The sequence below is a fragment of the Empidonax traillii genome, unplaced genomic scaffold (genome assembly GCF_003031625.1).
Source record: "Empidonax traillii isolate 1590-97213 ecotype Southwest subspecies unplaced genomic scaffold, ASM303162v1 scaffold104:size2570737, whole genome shotgun sequence".
Lineage (NCBI taxonomy): Eukaryota > Metazoa > Chordata > Aves > Passeriformes > Tyrannidae > Empidonax > Empidonax traillii.
The window spans coordinates 2,341,995-2,359,913 of record NW_020955297.1 but is presented as its reverse complement, the minus strand read 5'-3'; the positions used below and the strand labels follow the sequence as shown (position 1 = coordinate 2,359,913).

The 17,919-nt window shown below is 45.7% G+C and overlaps 1 protein-coding gene across 30 annotated transcripts in view; it reads left to right on the top strand.

Annotated features, from left to right (window-relative positions):
* Positions 1–17,919, top strand: part of CADPS (calcium dependent secretion activator) — a 213,897-nt gene that overhangs the window by 176,429 nt on the left and 19,549 nt on the right. For 17 of the 30 annotated variants that reach the window (XM_027882329.1, XM_027882328.1, XM_027882319.1 and 14 more), the window contains 5 exons: positions 306–453; positions 6,139–6,213; positions 7,279–7,362; positions 12,435–12,467; positions 15,527–15,634. In XM_027882329.1, coding sequence (XP_027738130.1) covers positions 306–453; positions 6,139–6,213; positions 7,279–7,362; positions 12,435–12,467; positions 15,527–15,634 — 448 coding nt within the window. Of the gene's footprint in view, positions 1–305; positions 454–4,792; positions 4,808–6,138; positions 6,214–7,278; positions 7,363–12,434; positions 12,468–15,526; positions 15,635–17,919 lie in introns of all 30 variants that reach the window. The other 13 variants (XM_027882337.1, XM_027882335.1, XM_027882326.1 and 10 more) reach the window with 1 other exon arrangement.

The window sequence follows — 17,919 nt, the reverse complement described above, 5'->3', positions numbered from 1 at the left end:
ATAGATGTATATTGACTCTGCTGTTTGTAGCATCATCACACTGTTTATCAAGCATGAGAAAGTCATACTTCCCCTGAAACCGTTGCACACTTTATAAATAGTGTGTATTCTGGAAAGTGGGTTTCTTTTTAAACTGGAAACTCATTTTTAGTAAAAGCACATTTGTAACAATTGCACTATGGTACTCCCAGCAGCATTCGGCTTTCTGGCTTCTCAAACTCTTCTACGAATTGTTTCACATTATTATTATTGGCTTCAGAATGCTTAAGAGCAATTGAAATATCTTTTTCTACTTTGCTTCACAGAACAAGGATTGCATTTGAAGTAAAACTGCAGAAAACCAGCCGATCAACAGATTTCCGAGTCCCTCAGTCAATATGCACCATGTTTAATGTCATGGTGGATGCCAAAGCTCAGTCAACAAAGCTTTGCAGTATGGAAATGGGCCAAGAGGTAAAAATGCAGGTTCTTCCTTTCACAGCTTTTAAAGGCAATGTCATGAAATTTCCTATCTCCTGTTGTGCTCGTTTCAGAGACGTTGTATCGGTTGTGGATTTAGTCTTCCATAGAGAGTGTGCAGATGAATGTACAGGGTGTTGCTCTCAAATCTAATGAATAGAAACATTCGGAATCGCTGTCACTTAGGAGTGGCTTTTTGCAAGGACCGTGGTATGCATATGGTATCTCTCAAGCTTGGTTGATGCATGATGACCATATATTTGAGTCATTAACTGCACCTTGGAGCCAGGTGTCAGCAACACACTTTCTGTGTGTGACTGTGTTCTGTAGACAAACATAAGGAAAACAGAAGTGCCAAGTTGTTTCTGTGATGCTTGTAAGGAAAAACAAAACCCCACCAAAATAAAGAAATAACTTCCAAAAGTAGATTGAAATTCCAGCTGCTTTGACTTCCTTTTGAGTATTGGCTATAATCAGCACATCACTGATCATTCTGGATTTCCAGGTTCTTAATGACTCAAGTTTCAAAACAACAAATCTGTTTTAATGAATTGCTGATTTTTATTTTCTACTGAAGCCATAGTTGCAGGTTGAAATTTCTGTGAATTGATCTATGAACTAGAAAGAAATGGCAAATTGAAGTAGATTTAATGCATCATAATGATCATTTTGCACCAGTGGCTTCAAGCCAAATTAAATATTCATATACCAGTCTAGAATAAATTCACAAATACTGTTTGGCTCTCCTATCCTGCTGCTTGTCAGCATTTCCTAGATAAGCCTTTTCACTACAGCTTTCCATGGTCAGATTTTGCAGTGAATCACTGCAGGTTGTTCCTGTGGTTTTTTAGTTGTTCACCTCACTTTGTTCCTCTGAAAGGGCTTGCTCCAAAGGCCACTGGATGCAGCAGGGCTCCTTGCCCTGATGTCAGTGGTGTTTGGATCAGCTTGTCTTTTTATTTTTCTCATACATTTTTCAGTTATGACATTTTATTTGTGACAGTCACCTTGCAAGAGATTTCACACTGCCCATCATCAGGTTCTTCCCTTGTCCCCCAGGTCAGCTGGGGCAGATCTTGAGTGGGCTTTTGTTGTCCGAGCCTGGACATGAACTCCTTTATTATTTTCTGTACCATATTCATACCCATTTATCTCCCTAAATCCCTCAGGCTGCAGCTGCTGCTGCATCTACCTTGGCAGTGCCCTGTCAACTGGGATGGTCCATGTTTGTGATGCTCCCCAGTGCAAACCAGCATCAAACCCTTATATTAGCACAGTCCTTGAGAACAGGGAGATTTTGGAGATCAAGCAGACTCTGATATCATGACAGGGGAAGCTCACTGTGTTCATAAAACTGTCAGGTTAAGTATTCACATGTTACAAGACTGGTAACAGGAGCTGTGCCAGGGTGTTGTGTGTCCGGGCACTCGCTGCTTCTTTCCGTAACGACTTGTGGTGCTCTCAGCTTGCCACAGTTCCCTCCGAATTCTGAGCATCAGTCACAGTGCACGTTCAGCCTGACTCAGGCTGCAGGTGAGAGGGGAGCAGGTGGTTGTTTCTCGGCTGTTCTGGGCTGCAGTGGAGATTCAGCTGCAAATCTGCCTGTGCTGCTTCCAGAAGGTGTTTGGTACAGCAGCTCACAGACAGGCGAACTCCTGTGGCAAGCAGCAGTTGCTGGGGCACAAGGTTTTTAGCAGATAGTGGAACTAATAGACCTGCAAAGCAGATGTAAATTATCGGTGCATAAGTTACCATTTAGGGCTTCAGTATTTTATACACCCTCCCTTTTTCTTTTCTTTCTTTTAATGAGTGTTACTACCTCCCCCTCCATTCGCTCGTACCACTCCGTTTTTCAGCTACCTCCATCTCCTCTTGAAGCTGTCTAAACCTGTGTGCTGAGATGGGCAGGCTGAGGAGCATAAAAGTTTGGATCCTAGGCCATTACAGCCCAGGAGGGGAGGACAAAATGCCACTCTGCCTCTTCCAGTCCCCGGTGGAAATGATGAGACAGTCAGGCAGCACAGGGATGGGCACCTGGGTTTCCAGCTTACATCTGCCTCTGTAATTTAGGGAGCTGGGTCTGTGCCTCACTGAGTCCCTCCGTCCCCCCATCTCTGGTGTGTGGCAGCCTCACAGCTCGGCAAGGGCTGCTGGCAGTTCCACCAGGGAGGGAGAGGAGGGAGAGAGGGACAGACAGGGGAGGGACAAGACCATCCATCGGTGCTGCAGCCATTCACGTGGCTCCCCCAGTCCATGGTCCCTGTGCAGGCAGTTCAACAGCAGCAAAAAGGGCTCACATTGCCCACCACAGTGTTCAGGCAGGGCTGTTCGCCCAGACCTAACTGGAGAAGACATTTTTATTAGAAACAAAGCACTGATTTTTCTGACAGTTCAAGATGTACGTGGGCAGAGACTCTCTCAGTACCTCACTTGACCTCACTCTGCAGTTTCCCTCCCACCCCAAAGGCCTTCCCTTCCACTCTACCTTCAGCCACACTCACTTTAGCAGATACTTGAGTGCATTTTGCAAGCATTACCCTGTGAAACAAACACCCATCATTTCATTCCATTTCCTTGTCTCTAAAGGCAGCTGTTAAAACATTTGGTAAACATACTTTACCATCTTAAATATTTATTTTTCCTCTGAATTTTTAATACATCTAAGGGGATAAATGTATGTATTAAATGTTTCTCAGTTGGTCTAGTATGTTTCTATTTAATATCTAAGGTCAGATGGTCCTTAGAGAAATACAACGTACACACAATCTGTTACATGACAAGGCAAGATACTCATCACATAAAGTCAAGTTGAATCATTGTAGTGCACTGATTATGGATTGTAATAATTGAGCTAATAGAAAGCTGTGATGAACTCGATCCAGAGCGGGGTTTATGCTGGGGAAAGCAAACCAGCTCTGTGATCTTTAACCTTGAGCATTTTCACGAGGAATGTGGAAGGAACTGTTTAGAATCGCTGGCTTACGAGCCAGGCGTCTGTAAGCAGCACCAGGCGCTCGCTTTCCAAACTGCCGTCTTCTCCGACCCCGTCCTGGCCCAGGCTCGCCTTCCCGTGGTGGAGCTGGGGCTGCAGCACCAGGGGCACAGGGTGCACATGGCTGTGGCTGCCCGGGGCAGGACCCTGAGCCTCACAGGCCCTGTCCTGCATCCTCACTGGCCCTGGCACCGGGGCTGACTCCGCCCTGGGCGTTGCGGCTGCGATGGGAATGAGCGCTCAGTCCTGCGACACCGCCTTGGTGCATGCACAGGCTCCTCTCCTGCTCTCGGAGCAGCAGTTTTATTCCATTGGGGCTTTTATTCGCTTTATAAACCAGCTTTTGATTGAACATGCATCAGTCGGTGCATTTCACAGTGGATTGCTTTGCACACAGCTAGCCGTGTTTAAGTTCAAACTCATGACTTGATGAAAGCCATTAGCTAAACGCTTGGTTGCAAGGTCTCACATACACAGAAAATGCAGTTGCAGAAGGAAAATGTTGTGGGGCAGACACCCCAATATACACACAACCCCTCCTTCATCTCCCCTAGGAAGTCCTGGCTGTGTCGGCCAAGGACATCAGCATCTTCTACCTGTACCCAGCTCTTACAGGTCCCTGTCACCTCACAGCTGCCTTGCAGCTGTGCTGGGAGCAGCCAGATCAATCTGGGAGCTGATAAAGGATAGCTCTGCATTAAACAGATTAATCATAACTATGATCCCATAAGGGACTGGTATATGTCTTGACCTGCAAAGCAGGACATGGGAATGGGAACTGCCAATGCAAAAATCACCTGCTTGTTCGTGTATGTTTTCCCTGTACGTGGGCCCAGCAGATCGCAGCCTGTGGCATGGTGGTGCCATCTTGTCCTCCTGCCCAGGTGAGGCTCTGAGTGCCCCCAGCCAGGCCTTGGGCTGGGACGTGCTGTGCCACGTCCCCCTGCCCTGCCCCTGCCGCAGGGATCCCCCCAGCACAGCCATCCCGGTGAGGGGTGTGCGGCTGCCCCGATGCCGAACCCTGCCTGTCAACAACCGGGTCCCTTTCTCTTGGGAGCAAAATAAAACCGTAACAGAGTGCCAGCAGTCAGCTACAATCCGGCCCCTTCCCACTGTTTTACTGCCTGCAAATCCTACAGGTAGCGATCTCTGGTATTTCAGCGAAAGGAGGTTTTGATCACATTTCATTTTCCATTGCTTATTGTTTCTGTGCATGATGCTGCTGTTCTCATACGTCTCTTTCTTTAAAAGATTTTGGTTTATTTATTGTTTATCTTCATATGTTCTTTTTCCTGTCTTTTGCACTTTCCTCTTTATTTCTGTCCCCAATCATCTGAAAAGTTTGCAAAAGAGTGGGTAAGTGTGTCCTACTTTTATTTTCTTTTTCCCGAATTCCTGTATTAATGTTACTGCCATAGAAAAAAATCCCCAAACTGCAGAGCAGTTCAGAGAGTACCCATCAGACACTGAGACCAGCAGCTAGCATTTGTAAAGCCCTTGCAGTCTTCCTTCCCAAAGTCTGATTAGTATTTAAAGCAGATTTGTCTCTTTCAATGTGATTTGATGTTAACATTTTAAAACAATATTAATGCCAAGTGGTAATGAATATAGTGACTAGCACCAGTGCTTGAAATGTTTGACTGAAAAATCAAATGTTTTGTGTTGGAAAGCAGTCATAATCAGTATTTTCTCAGTCCATTGAAAATAAGAATATACTGTATGTTTTCACTAATTAAATCTTGTATTGGAAACAGGTCTTTTCTAAATTAGTAGAAGACTGTATTTTAGTACCTATTCTAGCCATATTGCAGCTGATTGCATCAGAGCTCCCAAGCTAAGCAAGGTTTGGCATGTGCAGAAATTGGGTTGAAGACTCAGAAGCGCCGATGCAGCAGGCACAGGCGTTGGTCAGCTGGTGCTGAGCTACTGCCACGGGATCTGCCAGCACCCAGGGCTTGGGGGTGCACTGCCTGCTGGCTTTTGCATGGGACAGAAAGGCTCGTCGTGGTTTGCTGGGTGGTTTTTAACTCTGTCTTACAGTCACTGAGCAAAGCATTTAAACAAGTGGTTAATTTGAGCCGTGTGCCTGCTGAACACAGGGTAACACAGGTTCAGCTGCTTTGCTGCAGTGGGTGGGAATGGTGCAACACCAGGGGAGTGGTTGAGGCCACTACAAGCTCCCCTGGAGCAGCAGGTCCTCCCCACTGCCCTGCCGAGGGCTGGGTGGTTTGTGGTGCCCTGGGAAAGGGCTGCCTGTTCCCCTCCAGAAGCAGGTATATCTCACTGTCTGGTGCAGTCCATGTGCCAGATGGACAGGACAATGCCCAAGGAAGTGGAGAAAAGGGAGTTCGGGGTCTCTAGGAGCACTGGGTGCTGGTGCTCACAGGGATGGCAGAGCCTCCCCTCCGACACCCACGTGTGGCTCCCGGAGCTGTGGGCACACAGAAGAGGGCAGGGTTTGCCCATGCTTTACAAACTGATGTAGGATTCTCCTGAATTCAAGGTCTCTCATACAAGTGTCAGTAGTCACTGGTCACTGCAGTGGGGCCCAGGGTAATAAGCTGCATAATTCTTCAGTTTAATACTGCCTGCTGTGGCTTACCAAGGGAAGAGGCTGACAAGGGTAGAGCTGTTGGCTGTGATCAATGCTAATATTTTCCTCCCCCTCTCCTTTTATTTTTCTTTAGCACCAGTACCATTCAAAAATAGACGAACTAATTGAGGAAACCGTCAAAGAAATGATAACACTCCTAGTGGCAAAGGTAACCTTCGGCTTCAGGTGAAGTGATTCACTGTTAACATCGCGTTTTTAATATGTGCGTTTCCATTAAAATGTGACACATTAGGATGTTGAATTGGCTTCTTGTTTCTCACAGGCAAGATCATACATCTCCCAGTCCTTTCATGGTGACTCTTTGATGATTAGGAACTGCGTGAGATGTAATACACTGCTGGCAGGATTGCCACACTGGGCCAGAAGTGGTTTTAAGGAATGGGTGTTATGTTAATGGGGTAGCACCCCATGGTCAGCATCACCCCACAGCGCTGGGGGTAGCTGCAGTCAGGGGGTGGCACCGCTAAACGCTGCTGCAGAGCCGTTGGGGTGGCACGCAGAGGTGGCCACCACTCCTACGCATGAGGTTGTGCGGACAAAATAGCTCATCTTGTGCAAGATCACCATATGCTCTCCTAAGAAATTAATTTAGAGGTGACAGTAGTGGGAAAGACATTCCAAAATGTCAGGTTTAATTGTTTGGAAATTGTTTTTCATCAGAGTCAGCTCCTCTAGCTCAGCTGCCAGCATTCCCCTTGGGTGGTTGTGTAGGTCTGGTGTGCTGTACTAACACGGAGGGGAATTGGTATGTAGGGAGAAAGATGGTGGGGTGTGTTTTCCTTTAGTTTCAAACTTTCTGAGAACAAGTCATCCCTATTATACAGTGGAGACCTTTAAACATAATCCACCAACATATGCCAGTTTGATTCTTCTGCAAGAATACCCAGCTAGCTGCGTGTTTGACACGGCATACTGGGAGCAAGAACCACCGCCTTCCCCATCCAGACAGGCTCTGCTGGCTTCCCCATACACTGCACCCACCTCCTGTCCGCAGCATCACCCAGGACACAGAGGGGTGATTCCCACCCAGCAGGAGATGCACCACCAACACCCAAAAGGCAGCGCTCCTTTTTCCCCACTCCCCAGCCTGCTGTGCTCAGAAATGGGTGGTCTGTCCCTTTGTTAGTGCTGAGAGCGCTGCCTTGAAGCTGATGCTGACTTTTACACCCTTGTTCAATTATTAAAAATAATTGCAGTATTTTTTTCTTCATAGTTTGTCACCATTTTGGAAGGCGTCTTGGCCAAACTGTCTAGGTACGATGAAGGAACGTTGTTTTCTTCTTTCCTGTCATTTACTGTAAGTACAGACTATAGTTTCTTTTCTTTTTCTTTTTCTCTTCTTTTTATTTTTTTTTGTGAGTTGTAATCTGCCCTCCCAAGACTAGATCAGCTACATAGTAATTCTGCCATTCTGTGATGTTCGATTACTGTAAACCCCACATGAATAGACAACCTGTATGCAGGCAAAGAGTCAAGATGCACAGAGTAAAGCTGTTTCCAGTCATCATTCAGCTTGGTGGAGTTTATTCTGTAGAGGATATGTATAAAAAATCATTGCACTGTACATGCAATTTTCCTAACTAAAGAATTTGCTTCATAGCCGCTTTGCATGACAAGTGTGTTTCTCTCAGTCTTCTGAACTTAACAGTGACCATCTTAAGTAGTAAACAGCAAAATAAAGGAAATCTAGGGGTTGCTTTTATGTTTCTTAAAAAGAACAATGTAGAGGAAATGCCATGAGGTCATGCAGAAAAAGGTTCTTCTAATGACACATTTAATTTCTCCCTAACATTGCAGAACCACTCCACAGCTCACCACATATTTCCTAGCAAGGTACAGGACCAGACCAATAACTGTGCAAAACTAGCCTGAGTTTAACAAAACTAGCAAGGGTTTGACAATTTTAGCTGTATTCCAGAAAAGTGTTGTGACAGCTTCTTAGGACAAACACATGGCAGCTGATTTCCAAAGGTCTTCTAAAAATGCATGCCAGAAACTTTACAAGAGAGTCTCTGTGCAAGCCTGGCTTCACTCCTCTCAGCTCACAGGCAGGTGTGCCCCTGAACACCTGTGTCTGGGGTGGTTGGAAAGCTGGGTTCACATTTCATTCCCCAAACCTGCTGCCTGCATGTGCACTCACTTGTTCAGAGACTGGGCAGGAGGCAGAAAGCACTGCTCTGCAAACTGGGAAGGCTTTCCAAAATCTTATTTTATAGTTGTCTTAGTTACTTGCAATTGTCTATTGTTTGCTGCTCGTGGGCCCTTTTGCTGAGTTTGAGGCAGTTTGTAGGATCTATTTGGAATTGGGGTGGATGTAGGAAGACTTAACCAGCATAGGCAAGAAACTCTGCTCGTAGGCAGCTGTGTGCACACAGTCTGGCAGCTTATCTGAACCACCCTGGGGTCCAAACTAAGCATTCTGCCTTTTCAGATGTGCTGGAGGCACGTTTTTCTTCAGAGAAAGGAGAAAGGGAGGGTATCCCATTCACTGCTCCACAGTGCAGCTCTTTTCCAAGGATAACCCCTGCGTGATTATAGTCCCAAGGCTGTGCACATCCCTGCTTGAGCAGATGCAGCGGATGGCTTGGGGTGGATACCTGGATACCTTCCCTCATTGCAGTACTGTGGAGGGTTAGGAAATTCTCATGTGCCAGCAGCAGAGGATGTGGAGGCGGCAGCTTTCCAGGCATCGGAAGTACCAGCATCAGCCCGCATAGACAGTGTAATGTGCAGCCCTTCCTTCTCCGTGAATCCAAGCTGTTCCTCGGTTGATGCTGCGCTGCTCCCACCACATCCTACTGTTTACGCTGCCGAGTGCTGCTCCCTTTGATTGCTGAGCAAACCCTCTGGCTGCACCTGGGCTCTGGGCTCCTGTCAGGAGCCAGCACCTCGGAGCGTGGGGTTCAAACATCCTCTCTGCTGCTCCTCGGACAGTTACTGACAGTTAACTGTCCTGGCAGCAGGAAAAACAGTCTGTCCCACTCTGGTGGCCCCACAGCCTTTGAATGTGGTCCCAAAACGTTGATTTCCTGAGTTTCCAGCCAGAAAGGAATATATATTCAAATAGTTGCTGTGCATGGTGTGTGCATGCCTCCAGGAAAGTGCTGAGCCCTCACCCACATCCAGGAGGCTGAGCGCACTGCGGAGGAGTAGGACTGCTCCTTCCTGGGAAAGGGACGTCTCTCGCTTTGGCCCGAGTGTTTGCTGGGATTCACTGGGAGAGGAGGCTGAGGAACAGCCCTGACCCCTTTGGCACTGGGCTTAGCAAGTCTCCTCTCCCTGCAGTAGTAATGTGACTTGCTGTGTTTAGTCTTTGCAATGGTAAATACAGAATCTCTCTCTTGTTACAGCATGCTTGCACCACCTCCCACGTTTTCCCTGTCTGAACAAATACAACAAAGTGTGATGGTCCAAGCCTCTGAGCTCCAGAAAGCATTAGTCTCCCACCCCCTTCCACCGACTTCTTTCATCGCGTGTTTTCCAGGCGCTCTGCAAGTGACATGTACTCGAGGGTCTTGTGACAGACAGTTTTATCACCTAGTAGGATATCCTCATTTCCAATTCTTGCCTCGAAATTCGAGATAAAATTAATGCATCTGTTGTCCTAATAAATTCTCACTAGCCACTTCTCCTTGCAGAGCACTTTGAGAGGAAAACACCCTTCTAAATTTGGCCAGACTTCTTTTTTTTTTTATGTTTGTTGATACATTTAAGTGCATCTTGGTGGCAGCAGCCCAGGCCCTGGCTGGGCATCTGCACGTGCAGATCCACTGTGTGACAGGGATGCCAGCTGCTAAAATTCCTTGTAGTCTGGATGGCCTCTGCACGCAGAGCATTACACCTATGGTAATTATAACCAAAGATTCCATGTTACCCGAGGGAGACAGAAGTAAAAGATCTTATTTTTGTTCTGCACAAAATTTGTATGGTAAACTGAGACGTTTCATGGCAAAGTCACATACTTTGTGAAAAACGGCAGCCTAGCGAAAATCACACAACATCCGGCAGTTTGGAAATTTCACTAAATGTAGCCAAATCTGAGTTTAAAGAAAAACAAGTAATTATTCTGATTAAAGGGGAGTGGGCAGGAGAAGCAGCTCAGTTTTTTTGTGGGTGGAGGGAGGAGATCGCAGGAAGCTGAGTTATTCTTGTCGCCTCTTGGCTTTGGAGAAGGTAGTTTAAAACAGTGGCGCTAAGCTGGACTCAAGAGCTCTAAATCCACACTCAGATGGCAGGTTTGCCACTGCCTCACTTCATGCCCTGTGTGGTATTTGAAGGCACAGGTGCATGGCACAGTGCAGCCCTGAGCGTGGACCCCAGCTTGAATTCTGCGGGCTGTCAGGCCACGTCATTTTCCAAGCTTTCCTCCTGTTGTTTGGCTTTGCTTCTTGGAAAAACTGCTGGTTTGGTGCTCGCATGGGCAGCCCTGCCTGTGGCTGCTCCCCAGCAGTGCAGGTGTGCCATGACTACCTGCTCCTCTGGAGCTGCAGCCATTGGATGGGCTCCAGCTGCCTTCACTCACAGAGGCTGTGGCTCCTCAGCCCCCACTCTGCAGGACCAAGGGCTAGCGCTTCGCTACCTCCCGAGAAAGTTGTGAGGACGAGCGTAGTGAAAGGGTGAGGTGTCCAGACGGCTGGCTGGAAACAGGAATACCTGGAGACAGGACAAGTCTTCGCTAAGAGCGAAGGTTTGGTGCTGATTTTGTTGCCTCCTTCATAAACTCTGTGCCGGGACGTGCTCCGTGCCCTCTGGCAGCAGAGCCTGGGTCACGCTGCAGCAGCAGGCGCTCCTTGCCCTCCTCTTGCCCTTGCCTCTGTTCTTGCCCCCCGGCTCGGCAGCCTGGGCGCTGCCAATACTTCAAGCGTTCACCTCGGCAATTACCACCAGTCTGGTCTTTTGTATCGCCTCATTGTGCTTAATTATGCACCCCCCACACACACCATATGAGTGCTTCCACCCACTCTCACATTCTGTCTCACACATACATTCATTCTCTCATTCGGGACACATAATTTATTCATCCCAAGATGCAACTGTGTGCGTGTTATATTTAGGCTGTTTTAATGGTAGCTTTAGAAATATTTAAAAGCAGGTGAGCTTTTACACCCAAACAAAGATGGCCGGCAACGCTTACCCTAATTAAAAGCAGAAGTGTTGTGGAAAATCCCAGCCATACTCTTTCTAGACACAGTGCCTTCTGCTACAGTGGGAAAAAGGTCTCTGTGGCCAGCTGGGCACTGCTCAGTTGGAAGAGTTGGCCCTGACGTCAGGGCCACCCCGCCTCCCGTGCCTGCACCCTGCTGCATGGCAAACCACAGACAAAGTAAATCTGGGGTCTTGCAGCTCTCACCAGCTTGTGAGGACACCACAGAGTGCAGTGTCCACCTCTGAAACCCCCCCTCCCTTGAATAGTATCTTTTAAAAAAGGGGGAAAATCATGGAAAAAATTATTTAGTTGTTCAGAGTCTGGAAAGCAGAAGAGCTTTGGGGCACTTCTATGTAGCGTGGTATGAGCAGAGTGCCCCAACATGGTCTGTGAGCTCCTGCCAGCATCAGAACCAGCAAAAAGGGAAACAATAATCGTTTTTTGTTTGAATTGATGTGAGGGAGGAACTGCAAGACCTCTCAAAAACTCTCAGTCTAACAGAGCATCACAGTTTGGGTTGGAAGGGACCTCAAAAATCATCTAGTTGAAACCCTCCTGCTGTGGGCAGGGACACCTTCGAGTAGGTTGCTCCAGACCCCATCCAACCTGTCCTTGATAATGTCCCAGGCTGCAGCCTGCACAACTGGGGGAAGGACGTGGGCAGGACAATGGGAAGGGGGCAAAATTAGAGTCCTTTGGGCACTTTCTTGTGTCTGCCTTGGTGCAGGCCCCTGCATACCATAATGCTCCTGGGGCCAGGGGAGTTCCCACAGTCCCTGGGATACAGCTCCCAACAGGAGAGGCATGCACTGCCTTGGGAGACACGTGGCATCAAGTGGAGAGCGAGGCCTCCGAAGAAAATAACGATGTCTACTTATGAACCTCGTCTTCCCCCGCTCACTGAAGTAGAAGAGGGAGAAGCACAACTCCCACACTATCATCTGTTGCTATTAGAGCTTTAGCAGCAGTAAAGTTACCTCTCCATAAAAAAAAAAAAAAAAACAACAAAAACAAAAACAAAAACCAAACCCCACAACAACAGAAATACCACCCTTTTAGACAGGAAAGTTAGTTTTATCACTCTTTTCAACCTTCTCAGCATTATGTTGTCCCAAGTCTTGGCTGGGGAAGGTCTAAGAGGTATTTAAAAAAAAAAAAAAAACAAACCAAAAACAACTGAAAAGGTACTAATGGTGTAAACTGTCTTCTTGTTCCTTTTACAGGTGAAGGCTGCTTCCAAATACGTGGATGTACCCGTAAGCAGAATTTAAACAACTTCTGTCATAGTAATTTGCATCGTGCTTTGGTTTATGGCATGTGTAACAACCCACATTATGCATTAGCAGCCAAGACTGAACCATGGGCCTTCACATTTCTAACATTTGAACTGGAAACAATGTCTCCATGAAGTTAATAATGAGCAGTTACCCTCTTATGGAGACCTATGAGGCTGTTTAGGCAATAATTTGCAGATGGTGTCAAAAAGGTACCATATTTATGCAATTGGCTTGAATCACATTTAAAAAAAAAAAATGGGAGTACATTCTGTTAATTCTTCATTTGGGCTTGTACAAATACAGTGTAATTTCCAAACAAAAAGGTCCAGACATGTTAGAACTGAGCCAACACACATCTAACACATTAGCTAATCTATTTTATTTTTGTTCTTCTAATTGTTGGTTTATTTTACTCTTTCAGAAAATGACTTTTTTATTACTTTGGGGAAATGGTGATGAGCTAGCAACATGTGTTTGGGAAATTGTTAATGAAAATAATTTTTTCCATTTTTCTGTAATTGGTGTAGGAAAACTGTACATGGTCTCCTCTAATTAGACCTTGATTCATAAGGAAAAGAGCCCTTAACGTTCTTAGACAGAGCACTTAAGTTGCCAGAAATTTACATTTAAATTGAGTTGAAGTGTAATGTATGTTGGCTGGAATAAGGGGTTAGTGTAACATTTACAGGCAGAAAGATCCTGAGCAATTGCAAATTAAAATTTAAAAAGATTAGATCTTAATGTACCACACCAGTTCCTGCATCCAGTTAGACTGGGCAGTGGAAATCTAGAATAACTCAGTTGAGTTTCATGACCTGTGTGTATAATGGATGTATATTTAATGTGGATGGACTGCTCTACATGCTCTCATATGACAACATGATACATTTATCAGACAACTTGGACTGCATTTGTGTTTCCATCCCTTTAGTCCCAAGATAAACCTTGCCTACAAAATTATCATATTTTGAGCACAGCATGGAAAAGACAAACTCTTGAACTGTAAGAGGTGTTGCTTGGTTTAAAATACCTCAAATGCAGAGATTGGCATCCTGGAATAATAGAAACAAGATATTGAGAGCATTGGGAAGAAAAACTCAGAATTTATTTCTTGCCTTAAAAACGTGGAGATCCTTCAGTTGAAATTCCTAGTTGTTTGAGTGCATCTTTAAATACTTAGTCATCAGACATTTGAGCACAGAACAGTAAGTAAATTCTAAGGCAAAGCATGGTCTTCTCTGAGGCCTCTGTGTTCCTGGGAAGTAAAGCGTCCTCAGGGAAGTGGCCTCAGTAAAACACTGTGTAACCCTTTCAAGCTTTCCCAAAAGCATTGTACCTGGGACACCCTTGTGAAGTCTGCAGCAGGAGGAGTGGAGTCTGCTCCACTCTCTGGCTTGGAGCCAGAGAGATGCTTCAGTTCTTTGTGTAAAGCAGAGCAGAAATCATTCATCTGCGCTATTTTTTGGCTGTTTACCCACCTCCCCCTGGAAACGAAGCCACGTTACAATGGCTTCCTTGAGGCTTCCCTGACAGCCTCAACCTGTTTAATGAAGTCAACCACCAGCCCCACACAGCATCCAGACCTGTGTGGAGGCCACCCCGTGGTTCACAAGACACTGCTTTCCAGGGAAAGGGGAGAGAAAAACCTGTTTGACTAGAGGACAGAGGGGAAATCCTCATATCAAATAGAAAACCATTACTTAAATCTCATTACACAAATGTTGTTGCAATTGTCTAGGTACAAACTAATCCATCTAATGCCCTCTTGGAATGGGCACAATCAGCAGACTGAAAATTGCTTGAAAGTGTAACACTTGACTACTGCCACATTTGTGTTGTCCTCATTGTTTTTCAAATTAATACCTTGTCATTGTTGCAGTAGGTGTTAAGAAATGTCACTGCCTTCCCAAGGGCCAAGCACTGGCCCTTTGCTTGATAATTGTTTGCTTTGTATTAAAAAACTTCCTTCCTACTGCTTTCCAAACTGTCCTCATTTTCACCCTGGAAATTACACAGATGTGTTAACTAACTTCAATTTACAGCGGCTGACAATCGTATCTTGCAGAGAAATGATACTCTGTGATCTGAGGTAAATCACAGTAATGGAAACTAATGACACTAGTTATTAACAAACTTACAATGTGCCATGGAAATTTAATATTTTGTGGCAGCTCTTGTAATGACTCGTGTTACAGTATTTTAATGGGTTTCCTTTGAGGTAAGTTTGAATCCAACGTATCAAGCAATGTGAACTCAGGATTTTTTTGAAAGTATTTTCACATCCACCTCCTTCAGTTCTCATTTTCTTTAAAGGACTGCTGTTATCCCCAAAACCTTGTGTGCTTGTAGGTTAGTCTTTAAATTCAGTTGAATTCTGTAGAGAGCTGTAGAGATGTGCCAGCACAGATGTCCTGCACTTTAGCAGCAGCTTAAACGTTCCTGTAGACATACACCCTCTGACTTACCATTTACCCAATTTATTCTTAAAAGCAGCACTAAATTTGAGCTAAAGTCAGGGGTCTAAACACCAAAAGAAAGCTGATTTTGGAATTCCTCCTACAACACCAACTGCTTGCTGCATACATCCTCACACCGTAGAAGCAGCAGCAAGACCCCAGCATGAGCTGTTTGCTCTCTGCCTTAAGAAACCAGAGGGCTTTTGTAGAAAAGATGGCACAAGAAAACAACAAATCCCCAGCCCATCTTGCAGGTTCACTCAGTAGCTCGACAGCACCAAAGGTAGCAAGAAACTTCTGAGCATAAGTATGTTGAGGAAGAGCTTTATTCCTCTGACTGCCTGCGCCCTAGGCAAGAGAAGAGAAAGTGTCTGTGCATGATCATGTGCTGCACGTGGTATTTTCCTGGGCACAGGGCACAAAGCAGCAGGACTCAATGTCCATCAGGTAAGGAAAGGGCAAACTGCAGGAGGACAGCAGGAGATGGAGGAGAAGCAAAAGCAGCGACAAGGCTACACAGAGGAGCTGCCCCCTGCGTGGCTATTCATGTTTTTCTCTCTCTCTCTTCTCTCCTCCATGCAGAAGCCAGGAATGGATGTTGCTGATGCCTATGTGACATTTGTCCGCCACTCTCAGGATGTCCTGCGTGATAAGGTCAATGAGGAGATGTATATAGAAAGGTTATTTGATGTAAGTAAATGCCTTCTCCTCCTTGGACACCAAGCAGGAGAGACCCAAAATGTGACAAAATAAGACAGGAGGATAAGTCACATTTTGAGAAAATTTATTGGTTATAGCTTTAAAAAATAAATCTTTCCTTTCTTTCTGACTAAGGCTCGTATCTGCTCTCTGCCTGCTTTAAATTTCTACTCTAGTCTACTGTGTCTTAGTCTGTCTGTGTGTGGATTTTAAGGGAACAGCTTCTTCTAAGAGAGCTCTTTACTATGTTTAAGCTTGTGGATAATCTCTCTGTAGCAGAACATCTCAGTCATTGTTCTCACTGTTAAAATTTGAGCTGTTTCTTTGGCAGTAGCATTCGCTGAGGGCCATCTCTTCTGCACATTTTGCATTGTTTCATTGACAAGCACTCCAAATTGACAGCAAATTAAGCACATTATATTTTAGTTTTAAAAGACAATCAAAACAGCTGATTAGGAATGGAATTTGGTATTTCAGGAGGACCATATTGTGTCTGACTCCAAAGGTAAATCTGAGACATGATCTCCTTAATGAAGATGGCGTGGTAGGAACTGACCCATATGATCACAGCTAATTTTCTGTTGAACAAGATAAATTCACTGGACTGTGAGAGAACAGTGACCTGTGATGCCCATTTGTTTTGGGTTTCGATGCATGTTAACAGTATCTCTGTTTCTGTTGCTCTTGTTGCGTTTACAGCCTTTCTGTCCTTAAAGGTTTTCTGTTGACAACCAGCCTGTAGCATTAGTGTTTCAGTCTCTCGAGGGTATTTGTCTATATCTCAGTTTCTGTTTGAAGCAGTTTCTGTCCCTGCTGTCCTTCCTTCCATCTCTCAGCAATGCCATTTCTCAGTCTCCCAGCTCTGGAACTCTCAACAACCTTCCTTGCTTTCCTTACTAGCTCTTTTGCTTCCTCAGTGTTCAGGAAAAACTGCTTTCTTCCCAACCAACCTCCTCCTTCACTCAATACCTCTCTTTCTGCACATTGCCTGTCCCTTAGAAACCTCTTCCTCCTTTACAATTCCCACTCTTTCTTTCCCCCATAACTTGCTTGGATTAAAATGGAACTTATCTCTCATGTCAAATGTTTTATCACATTATATCAAGTGGCATGAATTAGAGTCAAATAATCTTACTGTGTACATCTACTAGCATGACCCATATCCACTGAGAATGCCTCATTCATGCACGGAGCACAGCAGTGCCTCCTCCGGGCGCTGCGCGTGCTCGCTCCAGGGAGAGTTTGCAGCGCAAGCACCAGACGCAAATCACCCATCAAGCAGGCATGGGGAGAAAAAACAAAACATAAAACAAAAGACTGTCGCTTCCATCTGCAGCGGGCCTGCGAGTGCATTGCTCGTTTGTGTTGAAATTTATTCCATGAGCAGCTAAATTTCCAGAGCTCATCTGGACTGTTCTTTTCAATGCCCACACTGCCTTTTCCCTCATCCTTTTCCTATGATTCACAGTTGGTGTGTTTGTACCCTTTGGGCCATTATTTCCAATTTTCAAAAGGCTGTAATTAGCACAAATATTGATTTCAGTTTGATCCACTTGTATTTGGTTTTACCAAGTCGTATTTTTATTTTAAACAAATTAACAGTTGACATGAAAAAAAAAAAAAAAAAAAAAAAAAAAAGAGCAGCTCTCTTGGTGGAAAGCAAAAAGTGCAAAACCATTCTTTCCCTCCCTGCTCTCCTCAAGTCTCCCTGGTCCATGTGGAATTAAATAATCAAGGGTAGTGTTTTTACATTGCTCTGCCTGTTTTGACCCACACTGGCTGAAGGCGGGAATTGCAGCATGTGGGAGCTGTTCCCATTCCTCTTCCCATTCATGTTCCCATCCCTGTTCCCACCCCTGTTCCCCATTCCAGTGGGGTGGCGTTGGGGCCCGATGCCATTGGCATGTTCGCATGTGTCTGGCGTTCGTGTGCACCCGCGGGCGGGATGAGCTGCGGGGCTGCTGCTTCACAAGGAGGGAGTGGGGTGTGCCAAGCCCTGATCACCCAAAAATTGGAACTGTGTTTGGAATGGCTGTGTATTGTCTTTGACAGTTTGCATCTGAAGGAGCTGGTTGCTCCTGTGGTCAGCTCCCATCGTGGCTGGGGTGCTCTTGGTGGGTCAGTAGAAGCAGGTTTATGAGTACATGGGGGTCACCAGAGCCCAGACCCCATTTAAATTGGTGCTGTGTTCACCTATGTTTGGGTAAGGACAGGAGCAAATGCTTAACTCTTTTGTCATGAGCTCAGACACAGCCCTGCAGTCCTTTGCCCCCCTC